General features: G+C 34.1%; 1 protein-coding gene across 2 annotated transcripts in view; it reads right to left on the bottom strand.

Moving 5' to 3' along the window:
* Positions 1-27,555, bottom strand: part of LOC105330289 (uncharacterized) — a 122,917-nt gene that overhangs the window by 67,144 nt on the left and 28,218 nt on the right. For both annotated transcript variants that reach the window (XM_034443490.2, XM_066079070.1), the window contains exons 4-7: positions 19,139-19,306; positions 18,278-18,451; positions 5,793-5,945; positions 4,709-4,814 (exon numbers count right to left, since the gene is read on the bottom strand). In XM_034443490.2, the coding sequence (XP_034299381.1) occupies positions 4,709-4,814; positions 5,793-5,945; positions 18,278-18,451; positions 19,139-19,306 (601 nt within the window). The remainder of the gene's footprint in view (positions 1-4,708; positions 4,815-5,792; positions 5,946-18,277; positions 18,452-19,138; positions 19,307-27,555) is intronic.

The following is a 27,555-nucleotide window of genomic DNA, read 5'->3' on the forward strand; positions in this document are numbered from 1 at the left end:
ATGGTTGTATAACGAATTTGAAATCGCTTTAAATAAAGGTCGAAATGATCAGACAAATTACAAATAAACATGTGTACGTTTTGTTAGCAAACTTGCCTCAAATTTTCGGCAAACTGATTAGTTTACCAGAAAACTTTAGAACTTGTTTGCCAAAGTTTGCCAGTAGTAGCAAACTTCTGGTAAACCTCTTTTATTATGCCAGAAGTTTACCAAACACCCAATTATGTTTGCAGCTTCTTCGCCAGTAGTGGCAAACTTTTGGCAAACTCCTCAAAATTTGCCAGAAGCTTACCACAAACATTTCTTGTTTTTTCTCTGTTTTATTTTCTTCCTGAGCTTGCCAAAGCTTTACCAGAAATAATACTTATACAATTTTATATACACATTCAGCACAACTTTAAGACTGTCAATTATAATAAATTGCTTTTATAATTTTGTATATTTGTATAGAGAAAGAATAAATCTAATAAATATTTTCGGATTTAAGTTTTAATCTAAGATAGTCTCAATCAAAATTTCTATTATAACGAAAATAAGATCAACTTTAATCGCATGATGTTTCAATACATAAAAGGCAAAATGACCCCCCCCCCCCCCCCCCACCCACTCCACTCATGCAGACCAGACCCCAGGTAACACCAACCTGTCTGTTCTTTTGTTATCCTATATTCCTTTTTCTTACGTTCAAATATCAGTTGATTTATGATTTGAGTTTCTGAACCGTTTGATGTTGAATCATGAAGATTGAAGAATTTTCCATATGCTGTTCAGTGTTTGTTTCTACTTTTACTTTTGTTTCAATAATAAGCTACGCGCGCGCTGATTGGTCGATCAATAGCTATAGCCGCCAATTTTCACATTCGATGCTGCCATGTTGTGTGCCTTCACCGAGATGGTAAAATGGATGAAAATAAGGGAATATGGCTGTGCACAAGGTAAAAGAAACATTGTCAATGGAGTGTTTACATTTTTAGAAAATCCACGGCTAATCAGAGGACGAATATAAGTGAATGAATCGAGTCTAAACACCCAAGGCCACTTCATGCACCATCCTGAGCACGTTTTTGAAAAAGTAAGTGAAATAATGAAAATATATTCGTTGAATAGCGGTTTAAACAGTTATTGGAATATAAAACGAAAGACTGTGATCTTTTATAATGAGTTAAACAGTTTAAGGCCGTCCCTATGACAATGCCAGGTGTCGATTCAAGCAGAACGCTCGTTATTGACATCGTTGTGATGCGCCATGAACAAATAATTTCAATTTTAAATTAATTTTAACAACGCCAAATTTAGGAAATTATCATTACATAGTGTATAATTACATTTTATATGATTAACATTTTTATTACTTAAATAAAGGAATTCATGTTCCACTCACATAGTCAGAGTTAGTAGTGCAAATTTTTAGCTTTATATAGATTAATAGATTGAGTAAGTATATGATAGGCTAACTTGTTTTTCTTAGAAACTGCTTTGAATTTGAAAACAGTTGTGCTTATATGAAATCCATTTATCTTCCCAACAGGTGTCTACCCTGGTGACCGGGTTACACAGGCCTAAAGAAAACGATGCATGAACAACTAACTCACCGATTTTATGATCAAATGATGCAACCAAAAAAGAGTGAAGACAGAATTTGTGTAAGAATACGTAGAAAAGCATATAAACAACAGTGCTGAAGTCTGACCATTCCATTGTGGACATTATTGTGATATTCGGCTATTTGTGTGATATTGTTTATGTGTGAAATCAAATCGGAGAGCATGTACAGGAGACTGTTAGAGATTGCCTTAAAGAATGCCGTGATTAATTGTAATATGACCAGTGACCGTGCAGGGCTTAATTGTGAACTATATGGTTTGAACTTCGCTCATTGTGAAGTTTTGTCCAAGTTCATCTGTGCATGCATGTTGTGATCAAACTGCATTCAAGTTTATCGATCTGCAGCAACAAATCATCAGTCATCACCGAACGGTTGAGTACTATTTGTCAAATTTCATTATGGTTTGTTCATAATAATTTTAACTTGTGTCCTTTATCTCTAATTTTGCTGCAACTGTTTAAGTTAAACATCTTTGTTAATCACCAGTAGAAGTTATTTGTAAATTGATTGAAAAGCATAGAACATGTATTAGTAACTCATTATTAAATGATTATAAGCGTTTATTAATGGTTTTTCTTATGTTGTAATATTTAAAAGTTACTATGTTTATCTGTAAGCTTGCGGCAAATTTGCCGCAAACAGTTTTCCAGAAGCTAATTTGCATACGAATTCTGAATTTGCAGCAACAGTTTGTCGCTTTGCAGCAAACTCTCCGCAAATTTGCAGCAACTGTTTGCCAGAGGCCTTACATTTTGGTAAGGGCTATGCATAGCATGCGGGTTGAATAACCCCAATCATTCGGGGGACGAAACATTTTGGTTCCTTTTCTAAACATTCCCGTGATGCATCCCGTGATGTTTTTTCGTTTGCCCAAAGAGAAATTACTTCTATTTACTTTGAATATTTCTTACTTTGAAAGGAGACTGGTTCTGCTGGTGTAAATAGGAGAAAGTCCATAACTTTCTAAGATAAATGATTTGTGGAGGAAAACAATTGATACATAACTGTAATTACAAAAAAATCGGACCAAGCAGCTTTAATTATATTACCGGAACTTGTATGCGGCCTTCATTTTTACTTTAACTGGTACAAAACAGTGTTATTTAGGGGCAAACACTTCGTGCGGGTATTACTATATAAATAGTGCCTGTTTGGGAGGGTAACAGTTGAAATTGACACCCCTCGAAAACCATTGTCAACCTCCGCTTCGCGTCGGTTGACAATGGTTTTCTCGGGGTGTCAATTTCAACTGTTACCCTCCCAAACAGGCACTATTTATTTTGTTATACTGAATGTCTTTTTTAAAATTTTTAAGAAAATTTTACTGCTTTTATATAGGAATAACGTGAATTCTACAGCGAACCGTACGCGCACAATTTTCGCGCATGTAACATTTTTTAATGTTACCCGTTGCCAAGTGCGTTGCTAACGCTGAGAGTAATAGTAAATATTATTAACTGCGTCTTAACCAATCAGATTTCAGTATTTAACATGAAAGTATAACAATGTCTAATGACAGCATTGATTTATTAAGCTTTTGAAGCGAGATGGTATTTATTTTTATCTGGGTCAGAGTTCGATCCCAGTTACATTAAAATTAATGTTAAATTGGGCTCAAGATTTTGTAATGCATTATAGAAGCAAAGTTGTTGATCGTAACAATATCCGTTTGAAAAACTCATTGATGGCGTTATTAGAGATTTATATTCATTATCTAAAAGTGCAAGGGGGGGGGTTATCTCTGAAATTGTATCGATATTTCATCTTATCATTTTAAATAGAAATCGGTCGGGAGATCTACTCGTTATGTAACGAGATTGTATCTAGTTATTAAGGTCTTCCGTTCTCGTAATGTTTATTATTTTTTTCTCTCCAATTTTTGTGCACGCGATTTCTCAAAAACTATTCGACCGATCTCAACTTTTTTTTTCACAGATGATGGGACATTACCTGAATTTTTTAAGTTTTTGAAATTTTTTTTGTCGTCATTTCCGGTCCCGATTTACGGCCGATTTTGTAATTTTGTACGACCTGTTTTGAGTAGAGCTGATCTCAGAAACTATCAGAGACTTTGAAGTTGTGTACTATTTAGTTGTCTTGCATCAGTGGCGCCATTTCTTGGAGCTCGCTTTGGCACGAAAATTGAGTACAGATTTTGTTTTAAAATTTCGATACGTTTTGATATATCTTTTTATCAGCTGATATTTTGTTAAGACATATATTACAAATGTGGTAGAGTATCAAGAGTTCTTTCAAACAAAATCAAGAGAAAGGGACTGACCCCTTTAATTAGGGGCCAAGGGACATGTAGAGTCTATTGCAAATGAATTGAATAAAGATTTTGTTATACATTATAGAAGCAAAGTTGTTGATCGTAACAATATCCGTTTGACACCACCACCCCCCCCCCCCCCCCCAAAGAAATTAAAAAATGCATACTTTCAAAATTCTAATCCGCGTGGGAAGGGTGTTTCTAAGAAATATTTCCCGTCGCCACAAAATCTTGTCACATCTTCTGCAAATTGATGGCATCACTAACTGTTGACAATAATTTGGGTAGTATTATATGTTAAAACTGTATCAAAATTAAGGTAAATCAAAGAAATGGGTGGAAATTCAAAGAGTTTTTACTATACAGATAATTACTGTTTTGCAATATTTTGTAGACAAATTCTTTAGATGAGATGCGCAACGTTTGGAATACTCATAGACTGCGATCACACGACAAAAATAATGGTGGGGAGCAACGACGAATGATGCTATATAGTCTTCCACTTTTGTAAGGACCAACTGACCATCTTTGTCGAGTAGATGTTGAAAAAAAGATTCGTGAAGAGGAAATTAAACTACACCAAAAGTCTCGTGTGGCGATGAAACAGTATCAGAACTCTCTTTAAAAATTCACGTAGCGGCATTGTGTACCTTGGGTATTATTACGCAGTACTCAGGAGGTATGTTTTATTAATTACGAGAAAGAAAATTAGCGACATTTGCCTTTGGATAGTAGATTAAAACCAAGGATTCACATAATTTTTTTTCATGGCGTTTTGTAATCAATTTGAATAAGAACGCTTGCAAGAAAAAAAATCAAACCCTATATACTTTCGTCCCAATGAAGATGTCCGGTGTTATCATTGAAGTAAGTCCATGTTGTGATCAGAGCGTTAATAGCCATCGAAGTTGTAAACAGTCTATCTTCGCCATATTTCTGTATAAGGTTAAGAAATCAACATTTGGAAGTATAGACCAAACAACAGGGGATATACAAGATTCAATCTAAAAATACCTGGACGTTTGCCAAAGCTTTTGTTCATTTCAAAAGTAGTAATCATTGCAGATGTTATTTGAAGGTCAAATGTACATTTAAATATCCTTCATGTAATGTTAATGGAGACAATTGGAAAGATGGGGGGGGGGGGTGTTCAACTTTGTACATGCATCTAAAATATCACTTTTTGACAGGAAATAAACTTGGGTTTTTAGATAATGTGTATATTATTATAACTGTATTTGTCTACATGTTAACTACATTTGAAAGAAAAATAATCGTGTTTAAAAAATTGGTTATGTAACTCAGGTTGCTAAAACTAATTTAAAGTTGTTTTTCTTATCTCAGTAATGAACTAAAGCCTATTTTAAAATTTTCATCAGAATAGGAAATCCCTACTTTTTATGACAATTTACTTAATGAAGATGCATATCCATTGAACAGTACTTTGTAAAAGCCTTAAGGCATGGGGCACATATTTTTTTCCAATGTGAAACCCATGGGACATGTCAATTTTTTTGAAATGGATATTTCCATTTGTACCGGTCCAATCATTGTGATAAATTTTGCCTGGTCCCTTACACCGGTGTGTAAGACGTCACAGGTCATCTCGCGCCAAACCGGCTTGATTCAAAAACCATTCAGGTGTAGAATCCTAATCTCGATAAGTACTTTTACGATCGCAGTTAAATTTTCAGGATGACTTAGATCTCCAAAATATCAAAAATTCACCGGCATTGCAGGTACCTTTTAATATTTTAAGAAATATTAGAAACTGAAAAGGAAATCACACAGCACGTCCAAATTTGATGTTATGCTATAAAATAATTATGTTACTATGTTTTTAAAAAAATGGACACAAAACCGAATACTAGTAATGAATCTTCACATTCAATGTAAAATAAATTATAAACATACCACCGGATAACCATCCTTGTCACGATCTCCATTTCCAAGAAAGTCGTCGAAGAACACCATGGCTGATGTGTTGTAGACGGCTTCCTTTAAAATGTTTTTGGTCATTGTATCACAAAGCGCCTGCTTTAGATCCTTCATTACTGTTTCCATGGCCTGTCAAAAACTTATCTCATTGGGTTCTTTGATTACCAAACATTAAAACGCTGCTGTGATGTTATTTCTTTGACCCAGCAGTCTAAAATTTAACCTGTGACGCCTACATGATTTTTCTGTCATTGAATTATATATATATATATATATATATATATATATATATATATATATATATATATATATATATACAGACACACACATTCCACATATTTTTTGCATGTAAAGTGGTGTATGAAAAGCTACTGCAGTTATAAGACTGTCACAAACGTTGAACACTGTAAAATGCAACGTCACAAGCGAGAATCAAAGTCCACGCTTGTGGCTGTTACAGTGGCTCTTCCATTAATTTGAACTTACCCTTAGGATAAAACTGAAATTTTGACGTAACGGTTGGCAACGCCACAATGCTCGAACGAGGACGATTGCAGCTTAAAACTGATACTTATCTTAAATTTTGATCCAGAAAGTTTGGCTATTTGCAGTTTTAATGTATTTCAATGTAGTAGGACAAATGTTAGTTTTAGAAATACTGGTTTTGTAGAACAAGATAACCTCGACGCCATATTGTTTCCTAATCGGCAACGGTATTTTGCGTTGCCACAATCCCTCGCCGGCGACGCGCGTTCCAGCAATCGGCAACAAAGGCAACACCGGCATATCCGGCGATGCCGGTTAAATGGAAAGCACCCATGTTTTAAGATTTTTGACATGTAATAAATGACGCCATAATGGCACTTGATTTCAAACGGCGAGGAGTTTCCCGAAAGTGACGGAGTTAGGGTAGTGACGGGGTTAGGGGGCTATGCGATATATATATTTGTTATATTCAGTAGTATATTCTCACTATATAACTCTATATAGACGAATAGTCAATAATTGTAATATTAGCTCGTCCGAAAAATATTGACCGGTCAATTTTTTTTTTTTGATATTGACCGGCTAGGAATAGTATCTAGAGAACATTCCCTCTATTTCAAATAATCGCCTCTGATTAGTTGATTCGTAAACGATGACGTAAATAACTCTTCGCGACTCCAAAACAAGGTGACGTCATAATAGACAGTCAGTCAAGGCAAGTAAACAACGGACGCGCAATGCGACGGTTTGCTATCATAACGGATATAAGGATTTGCGAATTACTTTGAAGTAAAATCAGGTAGAACATCTGTATGTTTATTCGCACAGTCGGCGGACTATCACAAGTGACCGTTTGATGCTGAGGATATTTTGGAAATGAACTTTGCACAAAATTGAATTCTTTGTTGAGCTGAGAAAATTACGACGATCTGTTGTAAATTACTGGTTTGTTTCTTCATATAACAAAACAAATGTTGACTGTGTTTTCGGGCAACATTAATTTAGCCCCATTGGGACGAAAATATTGCCATCCGCTTCGCGTCGGGCAATATTTCGTCCCTCGGGGGCTAATATTATCAATGTTGCCCTCAACCCCAGTCAGTATTTGTATAATGCTAAATGCAGTGGTACAACTTTGATTTTAATTTGATTTTATAAAAAAAATACGACCCTTCCCAAGATCTCTTTTCCGCTACTATAATCGATCTCAACTTGCAAGCATGTGGTACACATTTCTCAATTTTTGACACGCAGGCTTGAAAGGCTCATAACGAAATAAAAAAGTTCCACACGCCATGGTATACAGAGGATGTGAAATTTATATAAAAAAGAGTTTAGTTTTTCTTGATAATTGATTGTTGTTTAAGGTTTACTCTAAAGACGGTGAGCTTTTTTAAAAAATTCAACTTGTGTAATGTTACTCGTGTGACGTGACATAGATTTCGGTGATCGTGTTCGACGTGACTTTATATGCCAATTTCCTTCATTTATGAGAAATTCAATGCATTATTTGTAAATTGTATTATCAACGAGTTTCATTTCTGATCGCTAATTTCCCCCCAACTGGTGAGAATTTATAAATAAAGTGATAAGAAAACGAGTCTTGTCCGATCTGCTTTATTTCTTCATTTACATATCGTCTTTTGTACCAAAGTCCACCCATTCTACTCATTTTTTATTTATTAAAAGGAGAGGGTCACACATTAGAACGAAATTCACTGTTATAGGGTTTATAAGATTATCGATAATGTCAATCATTAAAGGGTCTAAGTAATCAATACATATTCATTCTCACAAACGTTGTAAATTTTCAATCATTGTATATAATTACATTGTATAATGTTGTATGAAATCCCCGGTTTTTATATGTTTAAGGATATCATTCGTTGGAATTTTCTATTTTGTAGATGAACGTAGTTTGAGCACAATATTACTTATTAGGTTTGTTACTGACTGTTTAAAGAAATTTGTGGGGTCGGTAAAGTCCATAGAAGGCGAGGCTTCGCCTCGCCTTCTATGGACTTTACCGACCCCACAAATTTCTTTAAACAGTCAGTAACAAACCTAATAAGTGTTTTGTTTTGTCGAGGACCTAAAGTTTGATATGTAAACAAACGTTTGTGTAAAAAATCAGTTCAAATAACGTAACGTCCGCCATGTTGCCCTATAAATTTTGACGCTTGCCTTGTAAAGAAATTTGTAAGGCAGCCACGTGACGCGTTTCATCCAATGACGTCGCGACATTCTAGTCCGAGGCAAAACAAATGTATTTATAGGGTTCGAAATATTAAGCAAAAAGCAGTAGAAGCATAAAACATTGAACAAAGTACAATGATCGTTAAATTACGTCTGTTTTGTACATTTCAATTTGTTCCCAATATAAAGTGAGTGAAAGTGTTAACATTTGGCATTTCAATATTCGTACTATTTGAGCTGAAGCTCACTGTTAGAAAAATTAATTTGTTGGTATTTTGAATAAGTTATTTTAACTGTTCAAATATGTTTAAGTAAAATTTCTAAAAGGCTGGATCTATCTTTAAATCTTCCAATTTTTCATTTCAGAATATAGATACAGTTTTAAAATATTGCCATGACAATTTAGCTTTCGATATTACGCTTTTAAACTTTAAAAATTTAGCATATTCCTACAGGCATGAAGTATCGTTTTTGTATATTAATTCTTTCGGTCGGCGGAATATCACCAGTGACCGTTTGATGCTGAGGATATTTTTGAAATGAACTTTGTGTAATGCCCATTAGAAACAGTTTATCTTAATCCTTCAGCCAGCTAGCCATTAGCGCTTGCTGTGTGTTTATGTGAGACCAACTATTGTTTACATTATAAATGTTAGAATGCATGGGAAAGCATTAACCTGTGTAAAAGTTTAGTTAGAATAAATGTAGCATCCGAACCCACCACAAGTGTTATCTTTCTACTAAGCAATTTTACAATGGCGACGAGGATTTTTATTCAACTTTGAAGGAAAACACAATGGCAGAATCTGGATTACCGGTTTTTCCTAAATTTCCTGTCCATGCTGAGGGAGCAATAGGTACCCGATGGAGGAAATGGGTACAGAGACTGGAAAACCTATTCGTTGGAATGAAAATCACAGATAACAAGAGGAAACGTGCGCTACTCCTTCATTACGCTGGCGAGGAAGTCTATGACATTTTCGACACTTTTGCCGATACAGGGAATGACGAGAATTATGACCAAGCCAAAGATGCGTTGAAAAATTACTTTGAACCAAAAGTAAACAAGGAATACGAGCGGTACGTTTTCCGACAAACAAGGCAATCGGAAGGTGAAACAGTGGACACATATCACACCCGATTGAGACAACTTGCCACAAAATGTGAATTTGCAGACAATGATAGTGAGATCAAGTCTCAGATCATACAGAGCTGCACATCATCAAAATTAAGAAGAAAAGCACTTAGTGAGGAGATGACACTCAACAAGCTACTAGAAACGGCAAGAACATTAGAACTGGCGGAGAAGCAGGCATCGGGAATCGAAAATAACAATTCCAGTGTAAACAAAATACACCAAAAGGAATCAGAACAAAGAACTCATCATTGGAAACCAAGGCGGAATCCAGAGCCGAGAACAAACAAATCTGTAGTAACTGTGGACGAGAAAATCATTTCGCTGCTTATTGTAAATCAAAACCCCAGTTTAAGAAAAAACATGTTAAACAAATCCAGGACTGTGATGGAGATGATGGATACGTATTCAGCGTCAGGAACAACTCTACAACAAAACAACCAAAGTTTAATATTACGCTTAATGGGCAACGCTTTTGCATGTTGATTGACACAGGCTCCAGTGTTAATATTTTGGACGAGGTCACGTTTTCCAAACTGCATCCAAAACCTAAACTGAGCAAATCAAGTACAAGAATTTTCGCATATGGTTGTAAAAACGACACAAAAACGTTTGGATATTTCACTGCGACCATTGAAACAAAGTCCAAAATAGCTGTTGGAAAATTCTATGTAGTCGAAGGAAATTGTGGTACACTCCTAGGATACCAAAGTGCCGTAGATCTTGGTATCATACCAGTGATCAATCGTTTGTCAACAGATGTGAATAAAATATATGAAGAGTTTGCTGACCTGTTTCAAGGAATTGGAAAAATAAAAGATGTAAAAGTGAAAATTCACGTCGATAAAAGCATCAAACCTACTGTTCAGCCTCACCGACGGATACCTTTCCATTTCCACGAAAGAAAGTAGAAGCAGAGTTAAGAAGGCTTGAGGATCTTGACATCATCGAGAAAGTAGAAGGCCCTACACCTTGGGTTTCACCAATTGTCGTTGCACCCAAACCGAAAAAACCAGATGAAATTAGGATGTGCGTGGATATGCGTTTACCTAATAAGGCAATTCAAAGAACAAGACATATCACACCTACAGTTGATGACATAATTCATGATTTAAATGGAGCCAAAATCTTCTCAAAATTGGATATGAATGCAGGGTATCACCAAATTGAATTGGAAGAGCAATCAAGATACATAACGACGTTCACAACTCACGTAGGATTGCGCCGATATAAACGTCTCAACTTTGGCATTTCATCAGCTGCTGAAATTTTTCAAGAGACTGTTAGTGAATCACTCCAAGGCTTACAAGGGGTAAAAAATATGAGTGACGACATCATAGTGTATGGGGAAACACAAGAACAACATGATACGCGTTTAAGAAAAGTCATGGAACGGCTACGGGAGCGCAACATAACACTAAACCGACCAAAATGTGAGTTTAACAAACAAAAGCTATCTTTTTTTGGCTATGTATTTTCCACAGATGGCATTTCAGCTGATCCTGCTAAAATACAAGCTATCAAGTCAGCGAAAAGTCCAACAAACACAAGTGAAGTGAAAAGTTTTCTTGGAATGACAAATTATGTATCTAGATTTATTCAAGATTACTCAACAATTACGCAACCGATAAGGATTATCACACAGAAGAATATGGCGTGGAAGTGGGAAACGAAACAACAGTTGGCGTTTGAAAAGCTAAAGAATTCACTTACAAGTGATACTGTTATGTCATACTATGACCAGAACAAATCAACGGAAGTAGTTGTTGATGCAAGCCCAGTTGGACTTGGAGCTATCCTTTCCCAGGAAGGAAATATTGTTGCGTATGCAAGCAGATCATTGACCCAAGTAGAACAACGTTATTCACAAACAGAAAGAGAAGCGTTAGCCATCGTTTGGAGCTGCGAACATTTTCACTTGTACATATACGGATCCAGGTTTACATTGGTTACTGACCATAAACCGCTAGAAAGTATATTCAACAATCCGAAATCAAAACCGCCTGCAAGGATTGAAAGATGGCGTTTGCGTTTTCAAGCATATGATTTTCATGTCAAATATAAGAAAGGAGTTGACAACCCAGTCGACTATATGTCCAGACACCCGAATATACGAACCGATGAGAATGGATCAAAAGAAGAGAAAATAGGGGAAGAATTTGTCAACTTTGTTGCACAACATGCTGTCCCAAAAACTGTTACTTTATTGGAAGTAGCAGAATGCACAGCAAATGATGCAAATCTACAAATGGTTATTCAAAATCTGAGGACTGGAAAATGGAAAACTAAGTCTGACAATTTGTCAATGCAGTCGTTTTACAAACTAAGGAACGAGCTGTGTATTGGAAAACATGAAGAGATGGAAATTCTTTTAAGAGGATCAAGACTAGTGATTCCTTCATCACTACAGAGGAAAATAGTCGACATAGCACATGAAGGACATCAAGGCATTGTTAAAACGAAACAATTGCTAAGGGAAAAAATTTGGTTCCCTGGAATCGACTCAATGGTAGAAAACCTATGCAAATCTTGCATCCCATGTCTATCATCTGTTCCTGCCAACAAGATAGAACCGTTGAGGATGTCAAAGCTACCAAACAAACCGTGGTTGGAAGTAAGCGTAGATTTTTGCGGTCCTTTCCCATCCGTAGAATACCTACTAGTGGTAAATGACGACTATTCGAGATATCCGGAGATAGAAATTGTATATTCAACTTCAGCAAGATCAACAATGACGAAATTGGATAAGATTTTCTCTACACATGGAATTCCGAATATTGTCAAGACAGACAACGGACCTCCATTTCGAAGTCATGAATTTAACGAATTTACGAAATACATGGGATTTACGCACCGTAAAATTACACCATTATGGCCAAGAGCTAATGGGGAAGTTGAACGGTTTATGCGGACCATAGGATGAGTTGTCAAAACATCGCATGCAGAGAGCCGCAATTGGAAACAAGATATTTTCCATGGCCAATTTCTGAGAAATTACCGAGCAACGCCCCATTCTACAACAAAAGTTCCACCGGCGGAAGCTTTATTTGGAAGAAATATAAAAGTTCGTCTTCCGGAAAACCCTAAAACAACGAAATTCAGAAAAACGGAAATGCGGAGACGAGATGAAAATCAGAAACAAAAGATGAAACATTATGCAGACAAGAAAAATAATGCGAAGCATTCATCTTTAAGAACGGGAGACAGAGTTATTGTTCAAGAAAAGAAACGCAATAAACTATCTACTCCGTACGAAATCGAGCCATTGGAAGTCATAGGGAAAAGGGATCCATGATAGCAGCATCAAATGAAAACAAAACCGTTACAAGAAACTCCAGTGCATTCAAAGAAATAAAACCAGCAGAAGTTATTATTGACCAGTCTGATGAATGCGATAACGGAGATGTAAACAACCCAGAAACCAACACAGAAGCAACGAAGTCTCCAGATGCGATACCAATGACTCCGCGCTATAATTTAAGGCAGAAAACAAATCGTCCAAAATATCTAGATGATTATGTTTCTAAGTAAAACATAACAAGTCGTGTTGAGAGGCATAATAATCCTCTGGCTTGTTCCGTGTAGTTTAGTTTTATAATCAATCTTGTAGTTATTAAATATGTATAAATGTTGTGAGTGACTGATAACATCTTATAAACAAAAGGAACATTTCTATTTAATTTGGCAATGTTAATATCAGTGATAATTTCATAAGTGACTTTCATTAACAAACAATAAATGAACACAATTAAAATTCAAAGGAAAGGAGGGATGTAATGTCCATTAGAAACAGTTTATCTTAATCCTTCAGCCAGCTAGCCATTAGCGCTTGCTGTGTGTTTATGTGAGACCAACTATTGTTTACATTATAAATGTTAGAATGCATGGGAAAGCATTAACCTGTGTAAAAGTTTAGTTAGAATAAATGTAGCATCCGAACCCACCACAAGTGTTATCTTTCTACTAAGCAATTTTACACTTTGCACAGATTGAATTCGTGAATTCTTTGTTGAGCCGGGAAATTACGGCGATCTGTTTTCAATTACTTTCTTAATTTTGTTTGTTTCTTCATATAACAAAACAAATGTTGACTGTGTTTTCGGGCAACATTGATTATATTAGCCCCCTTGGGACGAAAATATTGCCCTCCGCTTCGCGTCAGGCAATATTTCGTCCCTCGGGGGCTAATATAATCAATGTTGCCCTCAACCCCAGTCAATATTTGTATAATATATATAGAGGATATCTATATTGTGTGATTTTATATTTGCTTTATCCAACGAATTGAAATGGTGTATATATTCGCGAGGCTTGCCGAGCGAATATAACTATTTCAACGAGTTGGATAAAGCAAATATAAAATCACACAATCATAGATGTTCTATATATATCATACAATTTGATTTATATCATGAAGCTTTTGAGACAGTCCCTTATGTGACCCGAATTGTTTTTTTTTTCCAAAGATTAAAAACGACGCGGGTAGGTTAAGGCAACTCCGAGTTAAATGATCGTCAAAATTATGATCAATTTAAAAAATGTTTATTTTTATGAAAACAACGCGGGATATTAATACCAAGTGAAAGAGTTCACCAAGATATTATTTTTCTACTTTGGAATCGACTCAATCTTTGAAGATGCCGTGCCATGGTATCACGTGACAGTTTAAAATAGATCACTTTTTTACCTTAACAAAAAATCAAAAAGTGTAACACTACCCCGAAGTTCATTTGTATGTTTGCTACAATAATTCGATTGGCAATTAGTTCATGTTTATTAGTATTGCTAGAATCCTATTGTACATCGCATAAAATAAATATTGTATATATTTATCGGAAACCCTCTCAAGTTCTAAAATTTCATTGAAAATACTACGTATTTTTCGTTTAAAACAACAAAGCACACGCTTCTAGCAGCACTTTTCAGGTAGTTTAGGTCATATACCGTTGATATTTACCAAAATCATCTTTCCTAATATCCGGGGTAGTGTTACATTTTTGCCATTTTATGTACACACTGACAGAGGAAAGGCTGGTCAAGCCATATAAATGTCGATCCGCTTACCTTATAACACTCGCTGATTAAACAAAATATCCATGCCTGTATTATCCTGATTATATTCTAACTGACACTCATCTAAATCTTAGGCATCTGTATTAAATAAGTCTTATTTCGGCATTGTTTACACTGCATTCCGATAATTTGTCTCCCGACATGATCTTCTCTATTAAACATGCTTGTGACGTCATCAATGATAATTATACGTAATAGAGAGAAATCAAAGATATATTCAGTTAGAAGAGTTTCTAATGATATTGTATGTCTGTAGTTTTTATAATTTAAACCAGAGATAAAGTTAAAATCGACATGTTTCTGAGTAAAATATGACATCATGCTGCTTATTGTGACATCATATCGATCAGAGGAATTTGATCGCTGTGAGTTGCCTTATCATACCCGCGGATGATGCAACGTTGTGTTATGCGGCTATTGTGACCTTGCGCAATACAATTTAGTACGTCATTCCTGAGATAAATCTAACTGTTTTGATAATAATTTTTTAGCTCTAAATAATTTTTCTTAGAGCTTATTCACTTGATTAAACGGAAATTCCGATTAGAAGACTTGAATAATCAAGTTTGTTGACATACACGAAGTTGCGAATGCTCGTTAGTTTGAATTGACTCGAACAATGTTGATGAATGGTGTTTAATAAAACAAACACTAGGCTAGCCTTATGATTCAAAATTGAAAATAGTGAATAAGGATGCTTACTGGTGGTGGAATAAAAGTCTCATGAAACAGTATTTCGGTAAGTTCTTGTATATAAACACAACCAGAGCGCTCTGTTTTCATCGCGTCGTCAGGATGAACTCCTTAATAGCTAACGTAATTTGTAGTTTTATAAAAATCACAAAGCAAATTGAAAGTTGGAAGTGGGCTAAATTTATCAAAAATCTTGACAAACAAGAAAAAAGGGTCTTGTGGTTACGGTTATGAATAACTTTGCAAAAAAGGTGGGGGGGGGGGGGGGGCTAACCAACCCCCCCCCCTTACAATAGCCCCCGTTCCGACGCCTGTGCTACGCAGTTATGTGTTTTCCTTCATATTTGTAATTTAAATCTTTGACAAAATCAATTTTATATTAATTTTTGTAGTAGATATAGTTATGTTGAAAGTACTAGCAAATCTTCGAAAATAGGTTACTAAAGCGTTGAAGCGAGGGGCTGTGTCAAAAGTAGTTCCGACCGGAAGTATTTGATATAGCATCACCCGTGTGATATAGCAAAGGTTTATCACACGGGTAATATACACCACACGTATGAGATAAAAAAAAAAATATATATATATATATATATATATATATATATATATATATATATATATATATATATATATATATATATATATATATATATATATATATATTATAAAAGGAAAATAAGCAATACTAACTGCAAAACATAAGCGCTTTCATTGTTAAAAATCTTCAGACGTTTTACACTCGTTAAAATTATGACGTAATTACGTTACCTAGTGATAACGTCAACAATGATACTACGACCTCATAATGCTTTTTGAAGGAAACAATCGTAGAATAAAGTTATATAGCGTAATATATAGTAAAACAAAATCATAGACGATGAACAGTCTATATAAAACTATTTAACGAAGGTTTTATACACACACACACACACACACACACACACACACACACTAGTAAAATCATTCAGTGGCAGAAAACGCGCGCGCACGTGCGTGCATGACTGCGCCAAAGGTAAAATTTTAGACTGCTGGGTCAAAGAAATAACATCACAGCAGCGTTTTAATGTTTGCGTGTTAATGCTGGAGAAAACGTACCCAGGAGAAAACGTACTCAATTTCTAGGGTACGTTTTCTCCAAGAGAAAATGTACCCTATGAAAATCATAAATAATAGTTTTCATAAACATTCTTGAATGAAACAATATAAAATATACAATAAAGATGTGTATCATTTGTTACCGTTGTTTTTAAAAACATAATTTGATAATCACGTACATGAATAATCAAAAAAATAATTTTGTTTAAAGGGACTTGGACACGATTTGAGATCGAAAATTTTATTTTTATTTTTTATGTATAAAATGGTTTATTGGTGCATTTTAAATGATTGACCAAAATATTGAATGTTAAAGTCAAGTTACAAGTGAGATACAGAGGTAAGAATTGGTTGTTATGTAAACAAAGCTCGAGTTTTATAGTTGTTTACAAAATATGTAAAGTAGAGATTAACCATTTCTTAGACAAAATGACATGTAAAAAACAATTAAAACTAACTCAATATCTTCATAAATACTAGTATCACAAAAGAAAATTACATTTGATTAAAACTTACACCAATACAACACATATGTAAAAATGACAACATTCGGGCTTTGTTTACAAAACAAAAAATTATGAACTCTGTGTCTTGCTTATAACTTAATATTTGACTTTCAAATTTTGACAAAGCATTATAAACTTTTATATTTATCAGTATAAACACTGAAAATGGAAAAAATAAAATTTGAAAATTTTAAGTCAAATCGTGTCCAAGTCCCTTTAACTATACAATAATTTGTTACATACACGAACATCGCTTGATTTTTCGCTGTTTAATTAGTCGGCAATTGATCCACCATAAACGAAACCGTTTAATAGTTAGTTTTTATTGCAATTTAATTTGGAGAACTATATTTATTATGATCGAGTATCTTAAGAAGTTTTTTTGGATACCAGTATTCTGAAAGAGTAGTGCAAAAATGGGTCTTGAATGCTGCCCCTATCAACTATAGAAAATTATTTATAAAACTAAGTTGAATTGTTTTTAGCTCAAATCAGAGACATAAATAATAACAATAATTTATGTCTCTGCTCAAATCAAGTCAAAGTCTTCTAAATATTTGTTTGATTCATATAAACATGTATGAAAAATCATACGAGATGAATTACAACACATTGAACAGTCTGTCTTAGTATATATATGAAATCCTCATCATACATGTAAAAAAAATACCCTATCAGAACATCTTGTAATGCATGATAATACATAATAATAACTGCTCAGGTATGTAATTGATTATCACTATGATTAAAGGGCAATCAGGGGATATCGCATAGAGATACTCAAATAGATAAAGTTAACGGTAAATGGAAAACTGAGAAGAAGTAAACTCGTAACACATTATGAATTATGACAGGTTATTCGTACTAAAATAAAAGTTGTTACAATTATTATAAAGGTATTAATTATAAAATGTATGTATTTATGCATTGAAAGATGCATTCAAGTTTAGCATTTGAAAACTATTTAACTATTTAATATGTCCAAACCCTTTAAATTTATAAAGAATTAAATTCATATATTCATATATAAATTCATACATTCCTATATATTTCTAGTGTAAAATATTATTTAAAAAGCATTAAAACTACTAGTATTAAATAATACAGTTATGATTTTTATAGGGTGTGTTTTCTCTTGGAGAAAACGTACCCTGGAAACTGGGTACGTTTTCTCCTGATATATATATATATATATATATATATATATATATATATATATATATATATATATATATATATATATATATATATATATATATATATATATATATACATACATTGTGTGGCAGACTGCCGGCCCGGTAACGTCGGGTCAGTTGAGCGTACGTTCTTGCGACGAACCAGTAGAACTCCATGACAGAAGGATAGTAGGTTAATGCAAGATCTGGACGCCCAGAGAAGTTAGTGTTGATCTGGAAGGCGATCATGGTAGAAGTGTTCAGGTAGAGTTGCTAAAAATAAAAAAACACAAACGATTTATTGTATATATTATTTAAGAAATAAACAACGTTATTTAGTGAACATGGCGTTATGAATAGCAATAGCTCTGTTGACATATTCCATGATGCGTGCTAGCGCATCATGGAAAATATGCCAGCAGAGCAGTTGCTATTCATAACGCCATGTTCACTAAATAATCGTTGTTTATTACTTATATTTGCATTTTACCACTCGCAAATACCCTGTATTAGCCTAGACCTTGACATTAAGCTATTACATCAAAAGTAAACATTCAGACTGTAATGTATCTTTTTAATTCACATAGATTTGTTACCAGAATCAATGATATGTTATAACAGTAATTCCTTTAAAATGTTATCAAAAACATGTTTTAATATTACATGTAAATACGTCAATTTAATCGAGTTGGAGAAAAACACATGATGTATCGTATAGTGGTTTAAATCTATAACGTCATGGAAAAGTATATATAACGTTACACCTTTATGACGTCATAGTATACTGACAGAGCAATTGCGATTATAGAGAAATAATTGCAGCTCCTCCGTATGGGCTTACAGTGGGAAAGAACAATGGAAATGCAAATATACACTTATAATAACCTATTTTTCAAAAAATCACTCGTTTATCTACATTGTCACTGAATTTTTTTTTTAATTCGCATTCCAGATAATGACCTGGATTTCTGGATCCTCCAAGACCTCGGTGGTAACCAGTCCAGAGAGGATACCATTGGTGATACCATACAGTGCGTTTGCTGATACGGTCACATCTACGTTGTTGACGTCACTTGGGGTTATTATACCGTGGTAGTATTGAGCTCTCAAATCATCAAAGTCTTGTACCTGCAAATCAATTTGATTGTTTTCCGATATGTTTCATTAGTGCATGAGGGTACATTTATACACATGCCAAAATAAAATGCCATGATCGATTCCGTGTATCCATTAAACCACATCTAATTCTATTTTTCTGTAATCGACATCCGTGATAAATATTTAGGTGTCATTTAAGAAAAAGTCTAATCACGAAATATAGTTCATTGAGACTGTATTACTAATAATTGTTTGGCAGTACGAAAGTTGGCCCCGCCGAAATTCAATTACTTAATAATATTGTTATCTTTGAGTCACCACTGAACACTACTCGTAAAAGGCACTGTCGGCAATATTTCTTTTTCATCGCCGCTATCCCTTTAATAGCAGGTGCGGCCATCTTGTACATTTGAGGATAAGAATGTAAACATTTCTTGAACTGGCTTGTTTGTGCCCGAAACTGGCCAAAAATGTTGCCAAAAGATATAAAAGCAAAAAATAGGAAGTCCTTCATGCTATTTTGTTTGAAAAGTATGCATGCAAGAACAGGACAATGCCTTTTTAATCACTCAGGGCAGCTGTCGAACTGCGCAGCTACAGACTTATTTTGAAGATTTAAATATCTGAAAAAAATATGAAAGGGGTTAAATGGTGTCCTCTTTACAACCATTTGTTGAAAAAAAGTTTGAATTTTACTCTAGTAACAAAGTTGTAACTTTGCCTCAATTATAGGCTACCCTTTTTTTAATCAGTCGGCATGGGATCTATTTTTAGAACATGAAAAATCCAGTCTATTCTTAGAACTTCTGTGTCTATGGAGACACATTGACGTTATATTTCATAGAAAAAAATAAATGTCAATTCAAAACCATCCGTTTTCAATTTGATATACATCTCTATACCTGTCCTATGTTTGTTTTATGGGGATATTTTAGTTCTATAAGTATAGATTAAACTAGACAATTGTTGCAAAAGCAACAAAAAGGTCTTCCGTTTTGATATATATGTATCAATTTAACTGTAAGACATTGCTTCTCTCACATAGAATAAAAAGTGGATATGATAATTATTGTGAATGATATATCCAGACGTTACTTACAAGTAAAACAAAGAGAATGAAAAAGAAATCAATTTTTGAAGTACTTTCTGTGACGACTTGAAGTAACGCCGAACTAAACAAAAATGTTAACCATTTGTACAATCATAAGTCAATCTTTCCTCAAGGTTTGGTTGTTCACGTCTCTGCCAAATCTTAGATCTCTTTGAAACAATATTTTTTGTCTCGAGACCGGAAACGGACAATCGGAAGTGATTAATAAAAACAAAAGCTGATATTTCTCGTACATTTGCTTAGCGTATATTACTCTTTATTAGGCTAGATGAAACACCCCAAAAAGTCAGTTAAACTTGTTAAAAACATGATTCGTTTGAACCATTCCGGTGAAAACCGGAAGTGACAGTTGACAAAATTAAACCCGTTAAACACATCCCTAATCACATTTCTATCAATCGTGAAAGCTTCGTGTCTCAATCACTTACAGTGACAAAAATCTCGCGGACATAAAATTTGTTAAAAGGAAAGCTACATAGAGGTATTTTAGATATCTCACCGGAAGTAAACTTTTGAAACGGTTGAAAGAGTTATCTTCCTTTGTTTGTATTTTTGTTATTAGTAATTATTGTAAATAGTGTAATCAAAATGTCAAATGATTAAAAGAGTTATTCAAGCATTATTATTATTATATAAAAACAAAACAACAAAAACAGTTATTGTAGTCAAATAGACTTATAAATCGAGAAAGTATGTTTGGCTGTCGTTAAACACTTCTGTGAGATATAATGCAATTGATTTAAGAGTCAGATGGTGTCACTACTACTTGTTGTGTTTGATATTGTATAGTCTTTACAGAAGACTGATACGAGAAGTAATCCCTAGATACGAATTAATGTATAGGAGAATATCACGTCGGTGAATTCTGTAAGTTGAAACTTTGGTTTATTAAAGTTGATTAGGTTGGGCTTTTTTTATCATGTAACAAATTGATAGGTCAAGTGGCATAGCCAGATTGATTGACTGAGTTGCAATACCAAGTGGCTGAGCGACAAGTTGCCTTGCCAGGTGGCAAGGGCGGTTGACAAACATAGAAATAGCCACAAGGCAGTGGCTTATATATATCTGTATATATTGAGAATTACCACAAGGCAGTGGTTAACCAATATCTGTATATTTTGAATTAAAGCGTTTTTGTACATCATAGAGGCACTTGGCAAGTGTCATTTTACTCTTCGTTTGCATTCCCTATAGAACTCGGGTGAACCGGGTACGGACCGAGACGCCTGGTCGAGGCCGCGACACGTTACACTTTATTTGCTAATTTAACATTATATAAATGACATATGTAAGATTGTATACTGATATTTTCATTTTAATTAAAATAAATAAAATATGGAAAAAAAAACTAATTTTTGAAGTGCTTCCGGTGACAACCGGAAGTTACGCCAAACAAAACAAAATAATGTTAACACATGTAAATATGTATATTATTGGCTATCAATTTATCTTACATTGTCAAACAAAAACAGTAAAACTCTTAAATAACTTGATTTGTTTGAACTCTTCCGGTGTGGACCGGAAGTGACGGGTGACAAAATAAAAACGGTTAAACACATCTTCTATCAAATGTCTATCATCCATGTAAGTTTCGTGTCCTGGTCACTTACAGTTTTTGAGATCTCGCTGTAATAATATTTGTTTTAAAAAGAATACCTGAGATATCTCACCGGAAGTATTTTTTTTTGTGTTTATTAATCATCGGATAGATGACATATGAAAGCGTTTATACTTATATATCAATTCTGTGTGAAACAAATAAAATGCGTAAAAACATAATTTTTGAAGTGCTTCCGGTGACGACCGGAAGTTACGACGAACAAAACAAAATAGTTTAAACACATCTACAGCTTCAGGTCTATCATCCCTCAAAGTTTAGAGGTTCAAGTCTTTATCGTTTCTGAAATATCATTGTCCATAGCTTTTTGGCACGGGACAGGAAACGGACGACCGGAAATGAATTTTGAAAAAAATGAAAAAAAAAAACCTGGGTCCACCGCCATAAAACTTTGAGAATTCTCAAAAAAATTCTCAACTCAAGTCTTGAGAATTACTCAGCTAAGAATATTCTCAAAATCACCGCCATAAAGCCACTTGAGAATATTCTTAGCTGAGTAATTCGCAAAACTTGAGTTGAGAATTTTCTCAAATTTATGTTTTCGCGAGACGGTTTTCGCGGAATTTTGTCAATGACTGAAGGGGTCTAGTGGAGCTCTAGTTGCCCTCATTGAGGAAGTAAAAGCGAGGGCAACCGTGCTATTTGGGTCGTTTAAGGGGTGTGGGATTAAGAAGGGGAGGGAAAGAGAGTGGCAAAAAATTGCAGACCGACTGAACTCGTAAGTTAATCTTTAGAAGTAATTAACAATAAAAAATATCTGAAATAAAAAAAATATGTGAAGTGTTTGTCATAAGCAAACTAAATCAACAAGAGGACCGCAAATGTCTTTATATATATGTACAGCGTTTGCATGTCTATACCAACCCGAATTTGCCGTAGGACTACAGTTTAGCCGCTTGGCCTATATACTTGTAGTATCTATTGAAGTTTCGATACGATCATAAGCTTTAAGACAACATGAAAGTGTAATTAAAACTAAATTTGTAAATGACATGGAATAGATGTATACGTTGTACGTACGTCAATTATTACGTTTATTTTCATGACCAATATATACCACACTTCAGTGCGAAAATATAGAGCCATACTTGTATTTTTTTTTGTACATACAACAATCACGTACATGATTCATAATGCTTGGTCAATGGTGTTTTCCATTTCTATTTATAGTTCCGCGTGCATACATTAATAGGCTTTCCTTTATTGTAGACAGTTCGACATTAAAAAAGGGGAATGGGAGGAGGTGAAGAAAAAGTATTACAATATGAAGTCAAGAAGTAAGTGTGTATATGTGTATTTAATGGTGATTGTATGATTAATCTTTTTATCAATCAATTTAATACACAAATTGAATGAAAAATCAAGCAGATTAATTATTGCTCTGAACGATTTTTGACTGTTGAATTATACACATGCTGGACTTATGAGTCTATTGGGCATAAATATTTTGAGTTTTTGAATACCCAATATACTGTACATATATTTAATTTTTACACTGGTGTCTGCAAGTGTATTACATTACTATTTACAAAAGACTCAGTCATATAATTTAAAATTATAGCATTCCAATAAAACTGGATCGATCGAGTGACCAAATCATATTAAGTATTCAATATTCCAAAGATATGGATAACTGACAATATGTATTTCATTATTTATTAAATAATTTAATGAAATGGCAATTTAGAATGTTTTTTATGCATGAAAAAGTAATGTATAAAGTTAAAAAAAATCACTCTAGGTTTAAAGGACAATGATAGATAACTATGAATTATTTTTAAAAGATTCTAATTGTTTCATATCTTTTCTTTTCGAAGGTAAAGAAAAGCTTGATGGGCTGAAGCGTCCCAAGACTGGTGGCGGCCCCCACTAACTCCACTCACACCAGGTGAGGAGACGTACCTCTGCCTGGCTGATGGGGAGCCAAACCTCTGTGGTGTGGAAGAAGGAATTGATACAGATGGTATGAAATCAACAATATATTAATCCACACTCGCACACACATGCATTAAATAATATATACATAAGATAGGATACAAGACAAAATTGTGTTAATGTCCTTAAATTAAATTAGAAGACTTATTAGATATTATGGTGTTTAAATTAGGATTGAATTCATACATCATTGAAGTTATTTCTGTCAGTTTATATTACATGCTTAACATACATGTATTTATGCTTGATTTAATTTACATAGCTCCATTACCGAGCATATCAGAACCACTGGTCCCAGATACTGAGGCAGCAGCTGGCTGTTCACAGAAAGGTACAGTCAAGTTTATCTTGTTACTTATGTGACAGAGGTATTCCATGTCACTGGAACTGATTAATAAGTGAATGTTTAATGTTAATATTTACTAATTTATTTAGTTGTTTACGACAAACACAGCTGGTATTTACATGCGGAACACAAGTAGTATCATCAGTACTCAATTGAATGAATTTCTAATACGTTTATCAGTTTACACTTGTTTTTTATTACTTCTCAATATAGCTGAGATTTCAGCTGATAGTACACTTCCTGCAATTGCAAGCACTGCGCCTTTGGAAATTAGCCTTGATTCATTACAAGGTAATATCAATGTTAGTGTTGTTTCTATATGTTATCTTTCAGTATCTTAATTGAACAAATGTTTGTTTGTTTTTATGAAAGAAACGTGGAAGCAAGCTACAAAGTTTTATATTATGACCAGTTAGACCCTTGTTAGGACAGGGAGGAATTTTGTTCATATTCCAATTTTACACTTTTCAATAGGAGACTGATTATGCTGGCATAAATTTTATGTGAATTTAGTTTATAACTTGTTTTGATAATTGGTTTGATTGGGAAATTAAAAATTCTCTGATGTTCTAATGTATGCAGATAAACAGGCAAAAAGTTCAAAAAGAACTGAAAAGAAAGGTAAGTATCCATTCCAATTTATGATAAATACATTGATTTATATAGATATATCTAGATAATTATGCATACTCTCTCTCTCTCTCTCTCTCTCTCTCTCTCTCAACACTCACAATAAACCTTTAAAATGTTTATAAGTAGGATGAATCATATGAAGTACATGTACTTGTATTTAATAATTTACTTCAGAGAGTGCATCAAGAAAGAGAAAGCTTGAAGAATTGGAAGAAATCAACTTAACTTTAGACAACCAGCGACTAGAGGAAGAGATTCTTAAATCAAAGAAGAAAAGGAAGTGTTAACTTTGAAAAAAGAAGTTCTACTCCTCAAAAAACAGAAACTTATTTTGGACATTCAAACTACATGTACTTATCCATCTTTTCTAACTGAAATGTAGGGCAATGCGCATTCACAATAATTTAGTCAACTCTCCGATCTACATACACTCACATGCTAAATGTCGTTAATTTATTCTTTTTTTCTTTTTACATTTCATTGAAAACAAATTTAATTTGCAATTTTGACAAACATTTAAATAGTTGGTTTTTTTTTAGAAGTTATCCTACTTTGGATTGGTAATCCCATACAAAAAAAAAGTTACACTTAGTCAAACCTTTTCTGTAACTAAAGTGTAACTTTTATGTACCCAAGATTTAGGCACATAAAAGTTATAACTTTTTTGTACCTAGATTGGACTTACACTTTTTGCACTATAACTAAAATGTACCTACATTGACCTTAGAAACTTTTCAGTATAACTAAAATGTACCTACACTGAACTTAGTAAATTTTCAGTATAACTGAAATGTACCTACACTGAACTTAGAAACTTTTCAGTATAACTAAAATGTACTTACATTGAACTTAGTCAATTTGTGACTGTGTTTGGACTTAGTCATTTTTACACTAAAAAGCTAAGTGTATCTTATCCAAGAGGTTCAAGTCTAAAGTAGACTTTTATCACAATAAATCTAAAAACTAATACAAAATATCGTTATAACTTTGTTTTTGTTTTTTATAAAAATCACCATAAGTTTGGGGGGGGGGGGTGTTAGATGTAGGTTAATCACACACTGGGTAGTAAAATTACTCAGATTTGTTTGAAAACAATGACATAACCATTATAAAGGGAATCCAGTCCATCAATTGCAACACAAACACCTGTCCTAAATGTTATTGTTTTTATAAGGCAGAAACAGGAAATCACTTTCCGCCTGAACGCACACACATCCCAGGTTAACAGTAAAGGGTGTCTAAAGGGGTCATGATTAATTAGTCCGTGCTGTGATGACACTGCTGTTTGTTTAAGAAAAAAAGTTTATGTGTGTGTTTTGACCAGCAGACATTTTTATTTTGCTCCTGCAAGCATTATTTTGTTATCTATCTGTTTTATTATTAGACATTACGATTTCGTTTAAACGCTTTTAAATACTAAGGGGTAGCATCAACTTTATATTATCACTGAAAATTTTCCAATTTTACATGGCCTACCCCATGAATGAATGAAGGAATAGAGTAGATTTCTAGAAATTGATTCAGAACTTTCCCACGACATCGAATGCATGCGAAGAAGGGGGGGAGGGTTGTTGGTATTGTTTGTTATTATGAGATGGGTTCACCATATTTCTTCACATATTTGATTACTGTGGAATCATTTAAATTCGTGGGGGCCAATTTTCGTGGATTGTGAATTTTTTGTTCATTCAAGAGGGTGTAATTTCGTGGATGCGTCAGTTACTGTTTCAGTAACAAAGATAATTCTTTCTAAATTTGATTTCGTTGAGGATTTGAATTCATGGGATTGGACTACCCACGAATACCACGAAAATTGAGCCACCACGAATATCAATGATTCCACAGTAATAGACATGTTGTTAACAAAGAACAGTACTGCTATTTCCATCTGTATGTTTCCCTGAACTAGCCTATCTCTCATCGTAATTTATAACAGCACATAGCTATAAGGACTGTGTTTTAAACTTTGGGAAACATGTTTTATTTAAAAAAGATGTTATAATTTTTGGTTTTACATATTCATCAATTGTAAAAATGGATTGGTGTTTAAATTCATTTAGTTTTTAGCTCACCTGAACCAATGGTTCAAGTGAGCTTTTCTGATCACCCGTTGTCCGTCCGTCTGTAAACTTTTCACATTTTCGACTTCTTCTCAAAAACCACTGTGCCAAATTTAACCAAATTTTTTACAAAGCATGCTTATGGAAAGGGGATGATAAATTGCTAAAATAAAGGGCACAGCATTTTTCAAAAGGGAGATAATTGCGAAACAGTGAGTATAGGGTGCATGTCTTTAAAAATCTTCTTCTCATGAACCACTGCACCAGAAATGCCAATTTTTACACAAAAGCTTGTATATATAGTGAAGATTTTAAATTGTAAAAATCGTGACCCTCGGACCAAAACTAGGGCCCCAGGCAGGGTTCAAAGTTTAACATAGAAATACATAGGAAAATATTTTTAAAATCTTCTTCTCAAGAACCACTGCACCAGAAATGTCAATTTTTACACAAAAGCTTGTATATATAGTGAAGATCCTAATTGTAAAAATCGTGACCCCCGGACCAAAACTGGGGCCCCAGGCAGGGTTCAAAGTTTAACATAGAAATACATAGGAAAATGTTTTTAAAATCGTC

This window comes from Magallana gigas, chromosome 3 (assembly GCF_963853765.1).
Source record: "Magallana gigas chromosome 3, xbMagGiga1.1, whole genome shotgun sequence".
Lineage (NCBI taxonomy): Eukaryota > Metazoa > Mollusca > Bivalvia > Ostreida > Ostreidae > Magallana > Magallana gigas.